Source organism: Eubalaena glacialis, chromosome 9 (genome assembly GCF_028564815.1).
Source record: "Eubalaena glacialis isolate mEubGla1 chromosome 9, mEubGla1.1.hap2.+ XY, whole genome shotgun sequence".
Classification (NCBI taxonomy): domain Eukaryota; kingdom Metazoa; phylum Chordata; class Mammalia; order Artiodactyla; family Balaenidae; genus Eubalaena; species Eubalaena glacialis.
Window position 1 is genome coordinate 37,658,931 of NC_083724.1, and position 13,123 is coordinate 37,672,053.

Consider the following 13,123-nt stretch of genomic DNA (forward strand, 5'->3'; position numbering starts at 1 on the left):
TCCTCGGCTTCTGCCAGCACAGCATGTCCTTGTCACTATCAAATTTTGTTTGTGACACTGACCATAATGTTTACTTTTCATTTCCTGGAAGAGCTGGGAGAGCCACTGGGAGGAATGTGAGATAAGTTGGGGCAGAAGTTCATGGCGGGGCACACAGAGTGGACCTGCCTCGAGCAAACAGAAACATCCTCATGTGCTGAGGGACTGGGGTGGGGCGGGTAATAGGCTTGCACAGGAAATACAATGAAACCCGTGACTGCATAATGGGGAGCCGTCTCCTGGGTTAGGTCAATGGCTCTCTGCTGGGTGCAACTCTGCACACCCCTCTCCTCCCAGAAACATTTAGCAATGTCTGGAGACATTTTTAGCTGTTACAACTCCTGAAGTAGGTGCTACTAGCAACTGGTGGGTGGAGGCCAGGGATGCTGCTGCTAAACATCCTACAATGCACAGGACAGCCCCTCACAACAAAGAATTATCCAGCCCCAAATGCCAATAGTGCTGAGGTTGAGAAACACTGGATTCAATTCAGGGCGGGAGCTGAACTGCCTGACAACACATCTGACATAAACTCTTCCACCATGAGTGAAGCAAAGGCATGCTGAACAAAGAGATGGATCAGAGAATATATAGAGCTGGTATTGGAGAGACAGGAGCTTTCAAAAATCTGTGCACCAAGACATCAAGGCATTTGATGGTGGAAAGAACTCAGAATTGGAGCCTGCAATCCAACCCCAGAGAGAAAATCATTCAACCCCAATCTGTCATTCAACCCCAGAGAGAAAATCTTCCACTCCTCCGAGCTTTGGTTACTTCATCTATAAACCTTGAATGACAGTATCTTCTTCTTGGGGTGTTTCAAAGAATGTGGCACAGAGTAGATGCTCCTTAATATTTACCACTCATCTTCCACCATGCCCCCACTCCTACACACACACCCATTGCAATTAAGAAGGAGCTAGAGAAATATTATCAATGAGGATTCTGAATTTAGAGTCTGAGCAATTGCAGCTATGAGACTAGAAATCCTCTACACAAAGGCATATAGGTCTCCCTATAAGCTAGTTGCTTGTACGGAACCCAAGGATGGGGTCAGAAAGCCAGAATATTACACAAGAATAAAATATAGCATAAAAGGACAAAGGAAAAACATTTCTTAGTTACCTCTGGCTAAGAAGTTCACCAATATTCCAGGGAGATGAAGTTAGAAGTTAATGCTGTACAGCCTACTATCTGGTATGTGTAGTTCATATGGTTATTGATCACTGAGTTAACTGGTTAGTAAGCTGCACAGTTGTCAGCCCATAGTGTATGTTCAATCACTCCAATCAATCCTGTGTTGACTTCATAAAGTTCCTCCCCATATAGGAAGCTCCCCATATATTGCTATCAATCTGTATTAAAATAGGCAGATTCCAATGCTGACAACGTCAAGTCTGTGTCATTTATGGTAGGCAGACTGGAGAAGTCATCCTCAGTATGGTTGAGTCTTTACCTGGGCTTGCCTCTGTCTGGAAGTGGATTGACATTTTATACAAGTTTTGTAGTCAAAATTTAAAGAGGCTTTAAAATTTACTGGTTCTAAGAATTGGATCAGCTTGGGGATTTTCCTCCCTGAGAATCTAAGAAAACTCAGATTAAATGAAATGTCTATACATTTACATTAAAGAGAAATCATTCATAGGATTTTCCAGACGCTAGTCATAATGCGGAGGAAAATCTCTCCTTGACTGGGGATCAGGTCCGCTGGGGTCAAGTCCTGTCTCTGTCACCAACTTAGAAGACTCGGACAAGTCACTTCCCTCTCGAGGTCTCAGTTGCTTTTATGGGCAACGAGAGGATGTAGCAACTTCAGAAAAACCCCTCACACACCTAGACTACTTGAGGCCCTCACCCAATGCTGGCCCGTTGTAAGCTCTGCTCCAACTCTGACCTTCTCTCGTGTAAGAGCTGAGGACACCCTGCTGTCTCTTTCAGTTGTTTTTCTCTAACACACATATGCTCTCCTATTACGCAGCAGGAGTGACCGCATACCAGATGCCTGGGACTCTTTTCAAGAAAGCCTGATGTGCTACTTTTGTAATTTGCTGAGGACAGAGGGGATATCACATGGAAAAAGCTAATCAGACCTCCCCCCGGTAGGGTTCATTCTCTTGGGCCTCTCAGCCCACCCAAGGCTGGAGAAAACATTCTTTGTGCTCATCCTGTCCATGTACCTGGTGACCCTGCTGGGCAACGGGGTCCTCATCCTGGTGACCATCCTTGACTCCCGCCTACACAAGCCCATGTACTTCTTCCTGAGGAACCTCTCCTTGCTGGACATCTGCTACACAGCCTCCTCAGTCCCTCTGGTCCTGGATGGCTTCCTGGCCCCCCAGAAAACCATCTCTTTCTCCACCTGTGCCGTGCAGATGTTCCTCTCCTTTGCCATGGCAGGGACAGAGTGTGTGCTCCTGGGCATGATGGCATTTGACCGCTACGTGGCCACTTGCAACCCCCTTAGATACCCTGTGGTCATGAGCAAGGCTGCCTATGTGCCCATGCTGCCGGCTCCTGGGCTATTGGTGGTGCTGCTTCTCTGGTACACACATCCTTGGCAATTCTGCTGCCCCTCTGTGGGGACAACATCATCAACCACTTCACCTGTGAGATCCTGGCTGTCCTGAAGTTGGCCTGTGCCGGCATCTCCATCAATGTGATCAGCATGGGCGTGACCAATGTGATCTTCCTGGGGGTCCCAGTTCTGTTCATCTCTGCCTCTTATGTCTTCATCATTGCTACCATCCTGAGGATCCCCTCAGCTGAGGGGAGGAAAAAGGCCTTCTCCACCTGCTCTGCCCACCTCACTGTGGTGATAATATTCTATGGGACCTTATTTTTCATGTATGGGAAGCCCAAGTCTAAGGACCCCCTGGGGGTAGACAAAGAGGATCTTTCAGACAAGCTCATCCCCCTCTTCTATGGGGTGGTGACCCCCATGCTCAACCCCATCATCTACAGCCTGAGGAACCAGGATGTGAAGGCCGCTGTGAGGAAACTGGTGAGTCAGAAATCCTTCAGTCAGTGTTGTAGGAGGAGTCTTCTGTGGTTCTCACCCCCATGGAAGAAAGGACTTCAATCATTACAGCTGCCATTCTAAAGCCAAGTCAACTTAACTGGAATGATCTCTTGCCCTTAAGTCCATTTTCAGGGAATGTTTAACTTTCCAGAGTGTATTTCCTGAGTTTTGGCCACATGTCTGACATTCAACAGATGCCAGACAATAAATCCTCTAATTGAATGATAAAGACATTCTGAAAACATGCTAAAACCAAGGAGACAGGGACCATTAGAGCAAGCCTAATGGCCCGTGTTGTGCCTAAACCACAGAGTTAGTTCAGAGAGGTAAGATGGCTCTCACAGCAGCTTTGCCACCCCTGTTGGAATCACAGGGAGAGTCAGAGGAACAAGGAGGAAGTGGACATTTTCATCTTGGACTTCTGTATATTAGATTGAGTTTGCCTGAAATGCTCAGAAGAGACAAAATTTGCCACATAGAAAGACTTTGGGTGAGAATAACCTATTGTGATTAAATAAATTTCTTTTTTATCTATGAGAAAATTGAGGCTATATTTTCCTTGATGTACTGCACATTTTGAAACACTGCTAGTCAATCAAATTAAATTGAAGAAGGAATATAAGGTTTGAATTTGATATTCATCACTTACAGCAATTCCCAATAGAAAAGCTAGTATTCTGTTACATAATAAGTCACATTCTGAAAAAAAAAAATAGATGACAGGTAGATAGATAAAGATAGAAATAGATAGTGGCTACATATGTTTGAAGACTTTGGGGTGGGGGGTTAAAGTTGCCAGGAATTCTCAGAGACTTTAATATACTAATGTACACTGCAAATGTCCAAGAGACAAAGTCTATAGCATTTCCTGCGCCTCCATAGTTTAGCACAATAAAACTGGGAAGCATTTTCTTACTTATGACCTTGGGCAGGTTGCTTAACATCTCTCAGCTTATTTCTTCATATTTTAAAAACCTAACCACTTTATTTTATGTGGATTAGATAAGACACTATAAATAAATCCTCTGTAAATAGTAAGCAACATAGAAATGTAAGATATTGCTAGAAGTATTATTATGAGTGCCGCAGAGTGCTAATGTGCCACGTGGAAGAGAGCAAGATATAGTTCCTATCTAGAACAACAGACACAAAAGACGGATGAGACATTCGAGATGGCAGTGGATGAACAGAAGCGGTTTTATGGCAAGTTATATTAAATTCTGAGAATACTGGAAAACTAAAAGAGAATTTAGAAAAGGAATCCAATTTTGAGAATATAGTAGATCTTGGAAATTTTTGCTTCAAGTGATATTTAAGTTTTCTTATATTTATTAAAAATGAATTGTATAAGACAGGGATGCACATTTTGTTAATAAAATTTCACTGTCTTATGTTAATCAGTCATGTTCCTGATTTCTACTCTGCACCAGCAAAAAAAAAAAAAAAAAAGGACTTCCCTGGTGGCGCAGTGGTTAAGAATCTGCCTGCCAATGCAGGGGACACGGGTTCAAGCCCTGGTCCGGGAAGATCTCACATGCCATGGAGCAACTAAGCCCGTGCACCACAACTACTGAGCCTGCGCTCCAGAGCCCGCGAGCCACAACTACTGAGCCCGCGTGCCACAACTACTGAAGCCAGTGTGCCTAGAGCCTATGCTTGCAACAAGAGAAGCCAATGCAATGAGAAGCCCGCACACTGTAACAAAGAGTAACCCCAGCTCGCCGCAACTAGAGAAAGCCTGCAGCTTTGAAGACCCAATGCAGCAATGAAGAGCAGCAATGAAGACCCAATGCAGCCAAAAATAAATAAATAAAAAATAAACCTATTAAAAAAAAAAAAAAAATCTTGCTATTGCAAACATACAAGAGTGACATCTAGTGGCAATTTAAGCAAACTTCAGACACTTGTGGAGCCATGCAACATCATCCTTAGATGAGGCTTCAGAGGTCTTCTTGTTCAACCAGAGCTACATGATGCATGGAGTTCCTCTCCAGTATTCCTGACGCCAGTCATCCAGCATCTGCTTGGATACCTCCAGTGATGAAGAATTCAATACTTCCAGATTCTAGGTGTTTCATTCAGCCCTACTAGCAAATTCTTCCTTGAATTATACGAAAATATATCTTCCTGTAGCCTCTACCTTCCCGTCCTAATTCAGCTTTGTGCTTCTACATGAAATGCACCTAATCCCTTTCCCTCTGACATATAAAGATAGTTCTTCCCGAGGCTATTCCCCTACAGCCCAAACAGCCCCAGCCCTTCCTCCTGTGCCAAAATCACCCAACATTACCCAACTGGAGGTACCAAACTGTGTCTAAAGCATCATCTCATTCATTCCAGCAATAGAAAGGATGTGATATTTCTGAAAATACCTTGGGAATAATAACACTGCTAAGCTAACTCTATTTCCCCAGGGTAACTGAGATCAGACTGACGTTGAGAAACACCGAGAACAAGTCTACCTTCTTAGTAGGCTGTCCTCTACTTTCTTTTCCTCTAATGGCAGCAGTATCCTTTTATATTACAAACTACATGATCCTGATGTAACTGTTAAATTAGAAATCACATAAATTGTTTTCTCTAGGAACAATGTCTAACCCTACTCCAGCTTCACATTTCTTGCCTTTCAATGTCAGTCACCTTTCTTCTAGCCGACACTTTCAAAAAGAACAAGATGCATTAACAGGAACAAGAAGAGACAACCAGACTGAGGAAATTTTTCACTGACTTAGGTCATCAGTCTTTCTGAAAAAGTATTGATATGACATCATACAATATAGGAACTCATTCCTAAAATCCCCCAAATGAAAATGACTAGAATGGATAAATTCTTTGGGGGGACAGGAATACTATCATATTATTATACTTATTCAAACAAAGGTATTATTTCAACTTTACAGTTCTGGATCTGTGCTTTTTCAGGCTTTATTTTAGTGACCAAATCCCCAATGAAATCTTTCAGCTGAAACTTCAAATATAAAGTGGATCTGCTTTGGCGGAAGCAGGGCAGGGTTGGGGGCAGAATGGAGGTGGGAGACAGTGGAGGGAGGCGGGTTCCACTTGCTCAGCCTGCCCTTCATCTCCACCCCCCAGGGGGTCCCCAATCCGGATGGACCACCCAACTCAATTATGATGCATGCCACTGTAGCCAAGAAAATTAAACATTGTAAAAGCATATTTTTGCTCTACTCTCAGAAATAAATGTGAGAATCTGGGGAAAAATTATATTCTAAGAAAAAATAAATGACCCAATTAACCATTTAAGATTTAGACAATCTTAAAACACCAACTACCTAAGAAAAAATTGAGAAATTGTCAAAGATTGACCACCTGAAGATGTTCTAGGCCCAGGGAGTTTCACAGGTGAATGCTATTAAATAAAAGGTTTTAATACTGTTTAAATTATTTCAGAGCATACAGTGAGAAAGATATCTTCCAGATTGCTTTAACCAAGCCAGCGTAACAATGATACTGAAACATGAAAAACATGACAAAGAAGGTACAACTGAGAAAACCAGAGACCCATCTCACAAATGTATGTGTCTGTGTATATACATATATTATAGGTATTATACATATATAATACAATTCATCAATACATTAAAATAATGTCCAAGTGGATAAACCAATGTCCAAGTGGATTTACTTTTAAAATGTAAAGGTGGAAAAATTTAAGGATACCTACTGGGATAATTCATCACATTCACAGGTCAAAGGAGGAAAAAATAACCATTTCAATAGCTCCCCCAAAGTTATTTTTTAAAGTTTAACAAATCAAATTCTGAGTTTTATAAAACTTCTAATAAAATAGGAACAGGTGTGTTCTTTAACAAAATTAAAATGTCTCTAATTTTAAAAGTCTGCAACATGCTTAATGATGAATCAGTAGATCAAACCCATTACAATTTAACACTGTTCTGGAAATACCAACCATTTAATTAGAGAACAGAAAGAAATATAGAGTGAAAATAGAAGAAAGTGGGGAATAATTTTATTATTATTGATAACATATACTAATAATTTTATACCTCGATGAAACAGGAAAATCGATTGAAAAGCAATTTTTCTAAAATAGGAGAATTCGGGACTTCCCTGGTGGCACAATGGTTAAGAATCTGTCTGCCAATGCAGGGGACACGGGTTAGAGCCCTGGTCCGGGAAGATCCCACATGCCGCAGAGCAACTAAGCCGGTGCGCCACAACTGCTGAGCCTGCGCTCTACAGCCCACGAGCCACGACTACTGAAGCCTGTGCACCTTGAGCCTGTGCTCTGCAACAAGAGAAGCCACCGTAATGAGAAGCCCACGCACCGCAACGAAGAGTAGCCTCCGCTCGTCGCAACTAGAGAAAACCCGTGCACAGCAACGAAGACCCAATGCAGCCAAAAATTTTTTAATGTAAATAAATAAATTTTTTTTAAAAATAGGAGAATTCAACGAAGAAGTTGGTTATGAAATTAACAAGCAAAAATCAAGTTTTTCATACAAACAGTATCCAGGAGGAAATATTATGGGGGAAAAAGAATTCGTCTATATTAGCAATGAATTGGAAGGGGGAATACCTAAGAATAAAGTTAAGAATCCACAATACTTACATGAATAAATGCATAATACTCTATTGAAAGAATTCAAAGGAATATTGAATAAATTGAAAAATATAACTCAGATAAGAAATCTTGCTAGTGTAAACTTCTCAAGTTCCCGAAATTAATACAGAAATTCAATGCAATCCCAGTCACTAACAAGCTAACTCTAATTCACACAGAAATAAATTATATACTATATATAATATAAAACATATAGAAAAACATGTCAGAACAGCCAGAAATATTTGGAAAAAGACCAACAAGGGGAAATTAGTCCTACTAGATATCAAAATGTATGTAAAAGTACAGTAATTTTTCTTTTAAGTTTGGTACTAGTGAAGAAATAAATAGATCACTGGAACAGAATAGAGTCTAGAAATAGACCCAAATATATATGGTCATTTAATACGTGCTAATTATTAAGCTATTGCCTCTCAGCTCCAAAGCTATCCTTCTATACTATTCAGTTTTATTGCTGGGCTGGGATCCCAAACCACATTTCTGCTTTGCCAGCTGGCTCCCTATAGGTGCTGCCCATAGGGGGCGCTAGAGGGAGAGTGGAAGGCTGGAGGAGGAAAAAGGGACTTGCTCCTTCTGGTTTGCTCCCTATTCCCGTCCTTGTTGCCCCACAATGCCTTTGAGCAGCAGCAGTTGCTTCTTACATCAGTTGGTTCCAATGTCCTGCTTCTTTCCACATTCTCAGGGCTCATTATTCTGGGTCTCAGTTCCATAAGACCCCTCCCCAAATACCAAGATAAATTCCAGAGGAGTCAAAGATTAAAATATAAAAAAATAAAATCTTAAAAGATTCTACTAGAGAATCCTCTGAGGATTCTGGGAAAACAGCAGTTTGTTCTGTAGAATCCATGATGCGTCACAACCCAACCCCAATCCAGCTACTCTACTTTCCTAGAACAGGCAGCTGCTGAGACTCAGAGCCGTGGGCAATGCCGAGGCTACGTGAGAGTCCTAAAAGATAGAAGTGGTGCAGGAATTTTACTCCTCTGTACGAGGAGATCCTGGGGACAAGCATCACGTGTTGGGGCAAGAAAGAGGAAACGCTGTGGTATCTAAGAGAGTCTGGTTGGGCGATTTCTGGACCACAGAGGGGCACGGCTGTTGCTTCTATGTCAGGGTCGCTGGAAGGGCCCAGGGGTCTGTCTCTCTGGCCCAGAGTAGAGAATTATGCAGGTTTTACTCGCCTTGGCAGCTTGGGGCCTGTTAAAGGACTCACAAGCGGCCAGTGTCTCACACCCTAACGCACACGGGCAGACTACAGTGCCTGGCCCACTCCCAGGATGCGGCTGCCTAAAGAGCGCCAGCAGCAGAGCACCCAGCAGCCAGACAGAGGAGTAAACAGAACCTAGAGAAACAAGTCTCCTGATGCTAGCGAACCGCCAGAGGAACAAAAACATGCCAAGAGCACTCCAGGAGAGTCGAGTCCAGCACAAAAAGTCTTTCTGATAAGGTGGCAGATTGAACACGTGTAACACAGTGAAGTTAGAGAAGAAAAATCTTGATACGATGCAACTTGAGGAGAATGCAAGGTCAGAGGAAGGTCTGGGGGGAAAAGAGGGAGGAGGTGAATAAGAAAGACTTAAAAGTGTTCAGAGAAGGAAATGCCAGGATTTGAATCCAACTTCGTCTGACTCCAAAGCCCATGCCTTTTGGCTCCAGCAGCACTTACCGAGGTTTCCGGTGGGGCTCAGAGCCAGAAAAGAGCGAGCATAGACCCAGCAGGCGTTCAAGAGATTTCAGGAAAATGGGGAGGCGAGCAAACAGGTACAGGTGAACTATCCCGTTCTTTCTCCCAGACGGGGGAACACACACCCTGCACCCCTCAAGTCTGGCTGAAAGAAAACACAGGAGCGATTTTAGGCCCAGGGCCCTGGCAAAAAGGCTAGATGTGGCAGTTTTGCCTGCAGTTTGGCGTTCTTACCACACCTCATAAGGACTTAGCTCACTGTTACCAAGTGTAAGACCCCTGTAAAGAGATTTGAGTTGCTGCCTCTTCCTGACCCCTCCTCCCCAGCCATACACGTACCCCACATAATGACCAGTCAGTAATGACTTGCTGCCATTATGGCTTTGAAGGTTATTCCACTTTTCAGACAGTGACTCCTTTAATTTTTTAAAGGAGTCACTGTCTGAAAAGTGGAATAATTTAAATTTTAAAAAATTTAAAATAATTTAAATTAAAAAAAAATTTTTTCAGAATAACAATGTTTTCACCCAATGTCATATACTACAAGATTTTTGACTTTTGGTTTCAGGCAAAGACACACTCACCAACTTATTACTCAGCACAGCAGTTTCTAGCTGGAGAATATCATATGGAACAAACAGGAGATGTTTGCCACATAGGGATGAACCCAAATGTATTGCCAAGCGAGACGAATGAAGAGGCAGTACCTCCTGTGACTCTTCAGTGCGCTGTGCACATGCACTATTTTTTACATGTTTTGAAGCATTCGTGTATTTATTTTTATTTTGCCCTAGAAATATTTTCTGTGATATGATTTTATTATAGTGCAGTTAGAATACAAGATTACCACGAACCCCCAAAATGCTGAAATATTGTTGAAGAAAATAGGGCAGAAAGAAGACTCCACTTTCCAAAGAATCCCTTCTCCCCCCAGCCCCATCCACTATAAAGTCCTTCTTCTTCCCTTGGAAAGTACTGTAAACTTCATTATATTACATTTTACATATAAACTCTTTATTTACTTTCTAACTGCTGTTTATTACATAAACTTGTTTTCATTGTTCAATTAATATATTCTTCTGTGAATACTGTTTAGGGTATCTTGGGTCACGATGAAACATATCCTAATTTTTCGTATTAAAATCATTAGAAAATTTTTTCCATCTATTGACTTTTTTCCCTTAGCAGCAAGGTTTTCAGGAATGAATTGACATCCTTAGGCAAAGGATAGGTATACTTTTTGCATTAGCAATGCTCTCTGAAGAGTAAAAATGTAGTCACATTGCCTCATAGAGCTCGTGGCTATTATCTTCAGAACCAACTGAAGCAGCTGGAAAATTTAAGTCCTTGAGATTCATTGGACCTGTCCCTATTCTTAACATGTTGAGTTTGTTATCCTAAGGACCAAGGTTTGGCCTCTTACCACTGAGAGGAAATGGCTGGAGACCCATTGACTAAGGCCCGTGAAGAATCAAGTAAACATAAAGATAAGGCTTTGTATCAGTGAGGATTAGGTTTAATCAAATATAGCAGAGCCTCACATTAGTAGTGCTTACACAAGATAGCAGCTCATTTCTCTGTGCAGGGTAGGTAATCCAGGGATATTGTGGAATCTCTGTTCCTCAAAGACTCCATCTCCTTCTAGTTTACTGCTTTCTTATTACAATGGTGTAGTCCTTATCCTCATAGTCCAAGAAGGCAGCTAGCGCTCCAGCTCTCATGCCACATTACAAGTGGTAGGATGGAAAGAATGACAAAGAAGAAGGGGAGGGTGCTGGTTAATTTTATGTGTCAACTTGACTGACCATGGAATGCTCAAATTAAACATTGTTTCTAGATGTGTCTGTGAGAGTGTTTCCCAATGAGATTGGCACTTGAATTTGTGAACTTGATAAAGTTTACTGCCCTTCCCAATGAGGGTGGGCATCATTCAATATGTTGAGGGCCTAAATAGAACAGAAGGTGGAGGAAGGAGGAATTCAGTGGGATATCCCATCTCATCCTGCCTCAGACTGGGATTTACACCATCAGCTCCCTGGTTCTCAGGGCTTTGGACTCAGACTGAGTCTCCAGGATCTGCAAACAGCAGATTGTGGGACTTCCCAGGCTCCATAATTTGTGAGCCAATTCCTCATAATAAACAAATAAATATCTCCCGTTGGTTCTGTTTCTCTGGAGAATCCTGAATAATACAGGGAGCAAAGGGCATATGCCAGCTGTCCTATAAGATAGGTTTCTAGAAGCTGTCATGCTACAATTCTATTTGCAATCCATTCGCCTTAGTCACGTGGCTGTAGTTAATTGCAGGAGATGCTGAGAAATACAGCCTTAATTCTGTGCAAACATGTGACCTAGTTAAAAATTGGGGATTCTTTGATTCTGAAAGAAGAGATGACCGGATACTGTGGAACAATAAACAGTTTCTACCACAAAATCCTCCATAATTCTAATTCTGCATTATATTGTTTTTAATGTAAGAGCTGCCACTCACTCCCAGAAAGCCCCTTGTCTATAGAAACTTACTCAGCTACGCTGGGAAAAAAATAAAAGAGTTGACAAAATAGTTTCTTAGAAATTTTATCTCCATACGTATCTGTTTCCCAGCCAGTCGCACAATTGCCAGGACAATGCTAGCTCATGATAAAATAGCTATCATAAGACTTTGAACTATGGGCAATACACATCAAGTTTAGCTAATGTGGCATTACGAATTTCTTCATCAAGTGATCAACACATTCTTCACCTTTAATTCTCATTCAGGTTCATCAGAGATGGAGCTGGGCAGCATAATTGTGATTTGGATTATGGATACTGGTTTGTCGTGTACATCTAAAATAATAAGTAATATGTTTGGATGTGGAATCAGGTTCTTTGACTGGATCCAGATAATTAAAATGTCTTTCATCTTTTGGGACATGTTCCCAGCAAGTATGACAGTAAAGCTTCACTTTGTGCTTCTCAGAGAAGATGAAATGTATTGATAATAGTTATCACAATTCCCTATCCTATTATCTAGGCTGCCTAAGATCTCATCACGTGTTGTACTACATCAAACACACAGCCAGATGATCCACACAGTCCTATAACAAAGGCAGTATGCTCGCTTCATGCCCCCTTCTGTAAGCTAGGGATCAACAGCCATGACGTACATGTATATGTTTATGTTTCAATTTGGGTCCAAAAGCACCATCATGAAATTCCCATATTATTAATTCCCCAAAGAAATTCCAATGAGAAAAATCATGCAGGTACCAATGGAAGGACACTGGCTGCTAGGATACAGAGAGGGACACACGACGAACGTACTACAGCTGAAATCATAAGGCTTCTCAGAAAAGCCCATATACAACTAAGAATTGTCTTTCCTCATAACTCTGTCAGCCCTTTTCAAGCACAAACTGCCTTCCTTGGAGCCAATGAACTTACCCAAAAACAAAGATCATCTGCAGATTTTGTTTTTATAAACCTCACCTTCATCTCTGTCCAAGGAGACAATCTATGCAAAGTTTGTCTTCTCCATATACTGTGCTCTAACTAAATGTCTCTGAGTACCCTCTGATTCTCTAATAATGTTCCTAGTGTAAGAGCATAAAGATGACTTTGGAGCGGAATTGATTCCCCCACTAATGAAACACTTCACTGTTCAACTTCACCAACTCTTGTAAACAGTCCTCAAAGTGCACAACTGAATGTTCTGGCAGAAAATCCTGTCTCAAGAGGCAGCTGGGCCTAATGATATAATTAAACCAATTTCACCAAACTCAAGGGCATACAA

At 41.7% G+C, this 13,123-nt stretch overlaps 1 protein-coding gene across 1 annotated transcript; it reads left to right on the plus strand.

Moving 5' to 3' along the window:
- The first annotated feature begins 2,109 nt into the window (after positions 1-2,109).
- LOC133097304 (olfactory receptor 2S2) lies at positions 2,110-3,139 on the plus strand. The gene is given in 3 exon segments (XM_061199193.1): positions 2,110-2,139; positions 2,142-2,541; positions 2,544-3,139. Coding segments are annotated over 3 exon segments (1,026 nt in total).
- Positions 3,140-13,123: the final 9,984 nt, after the last annotated feature.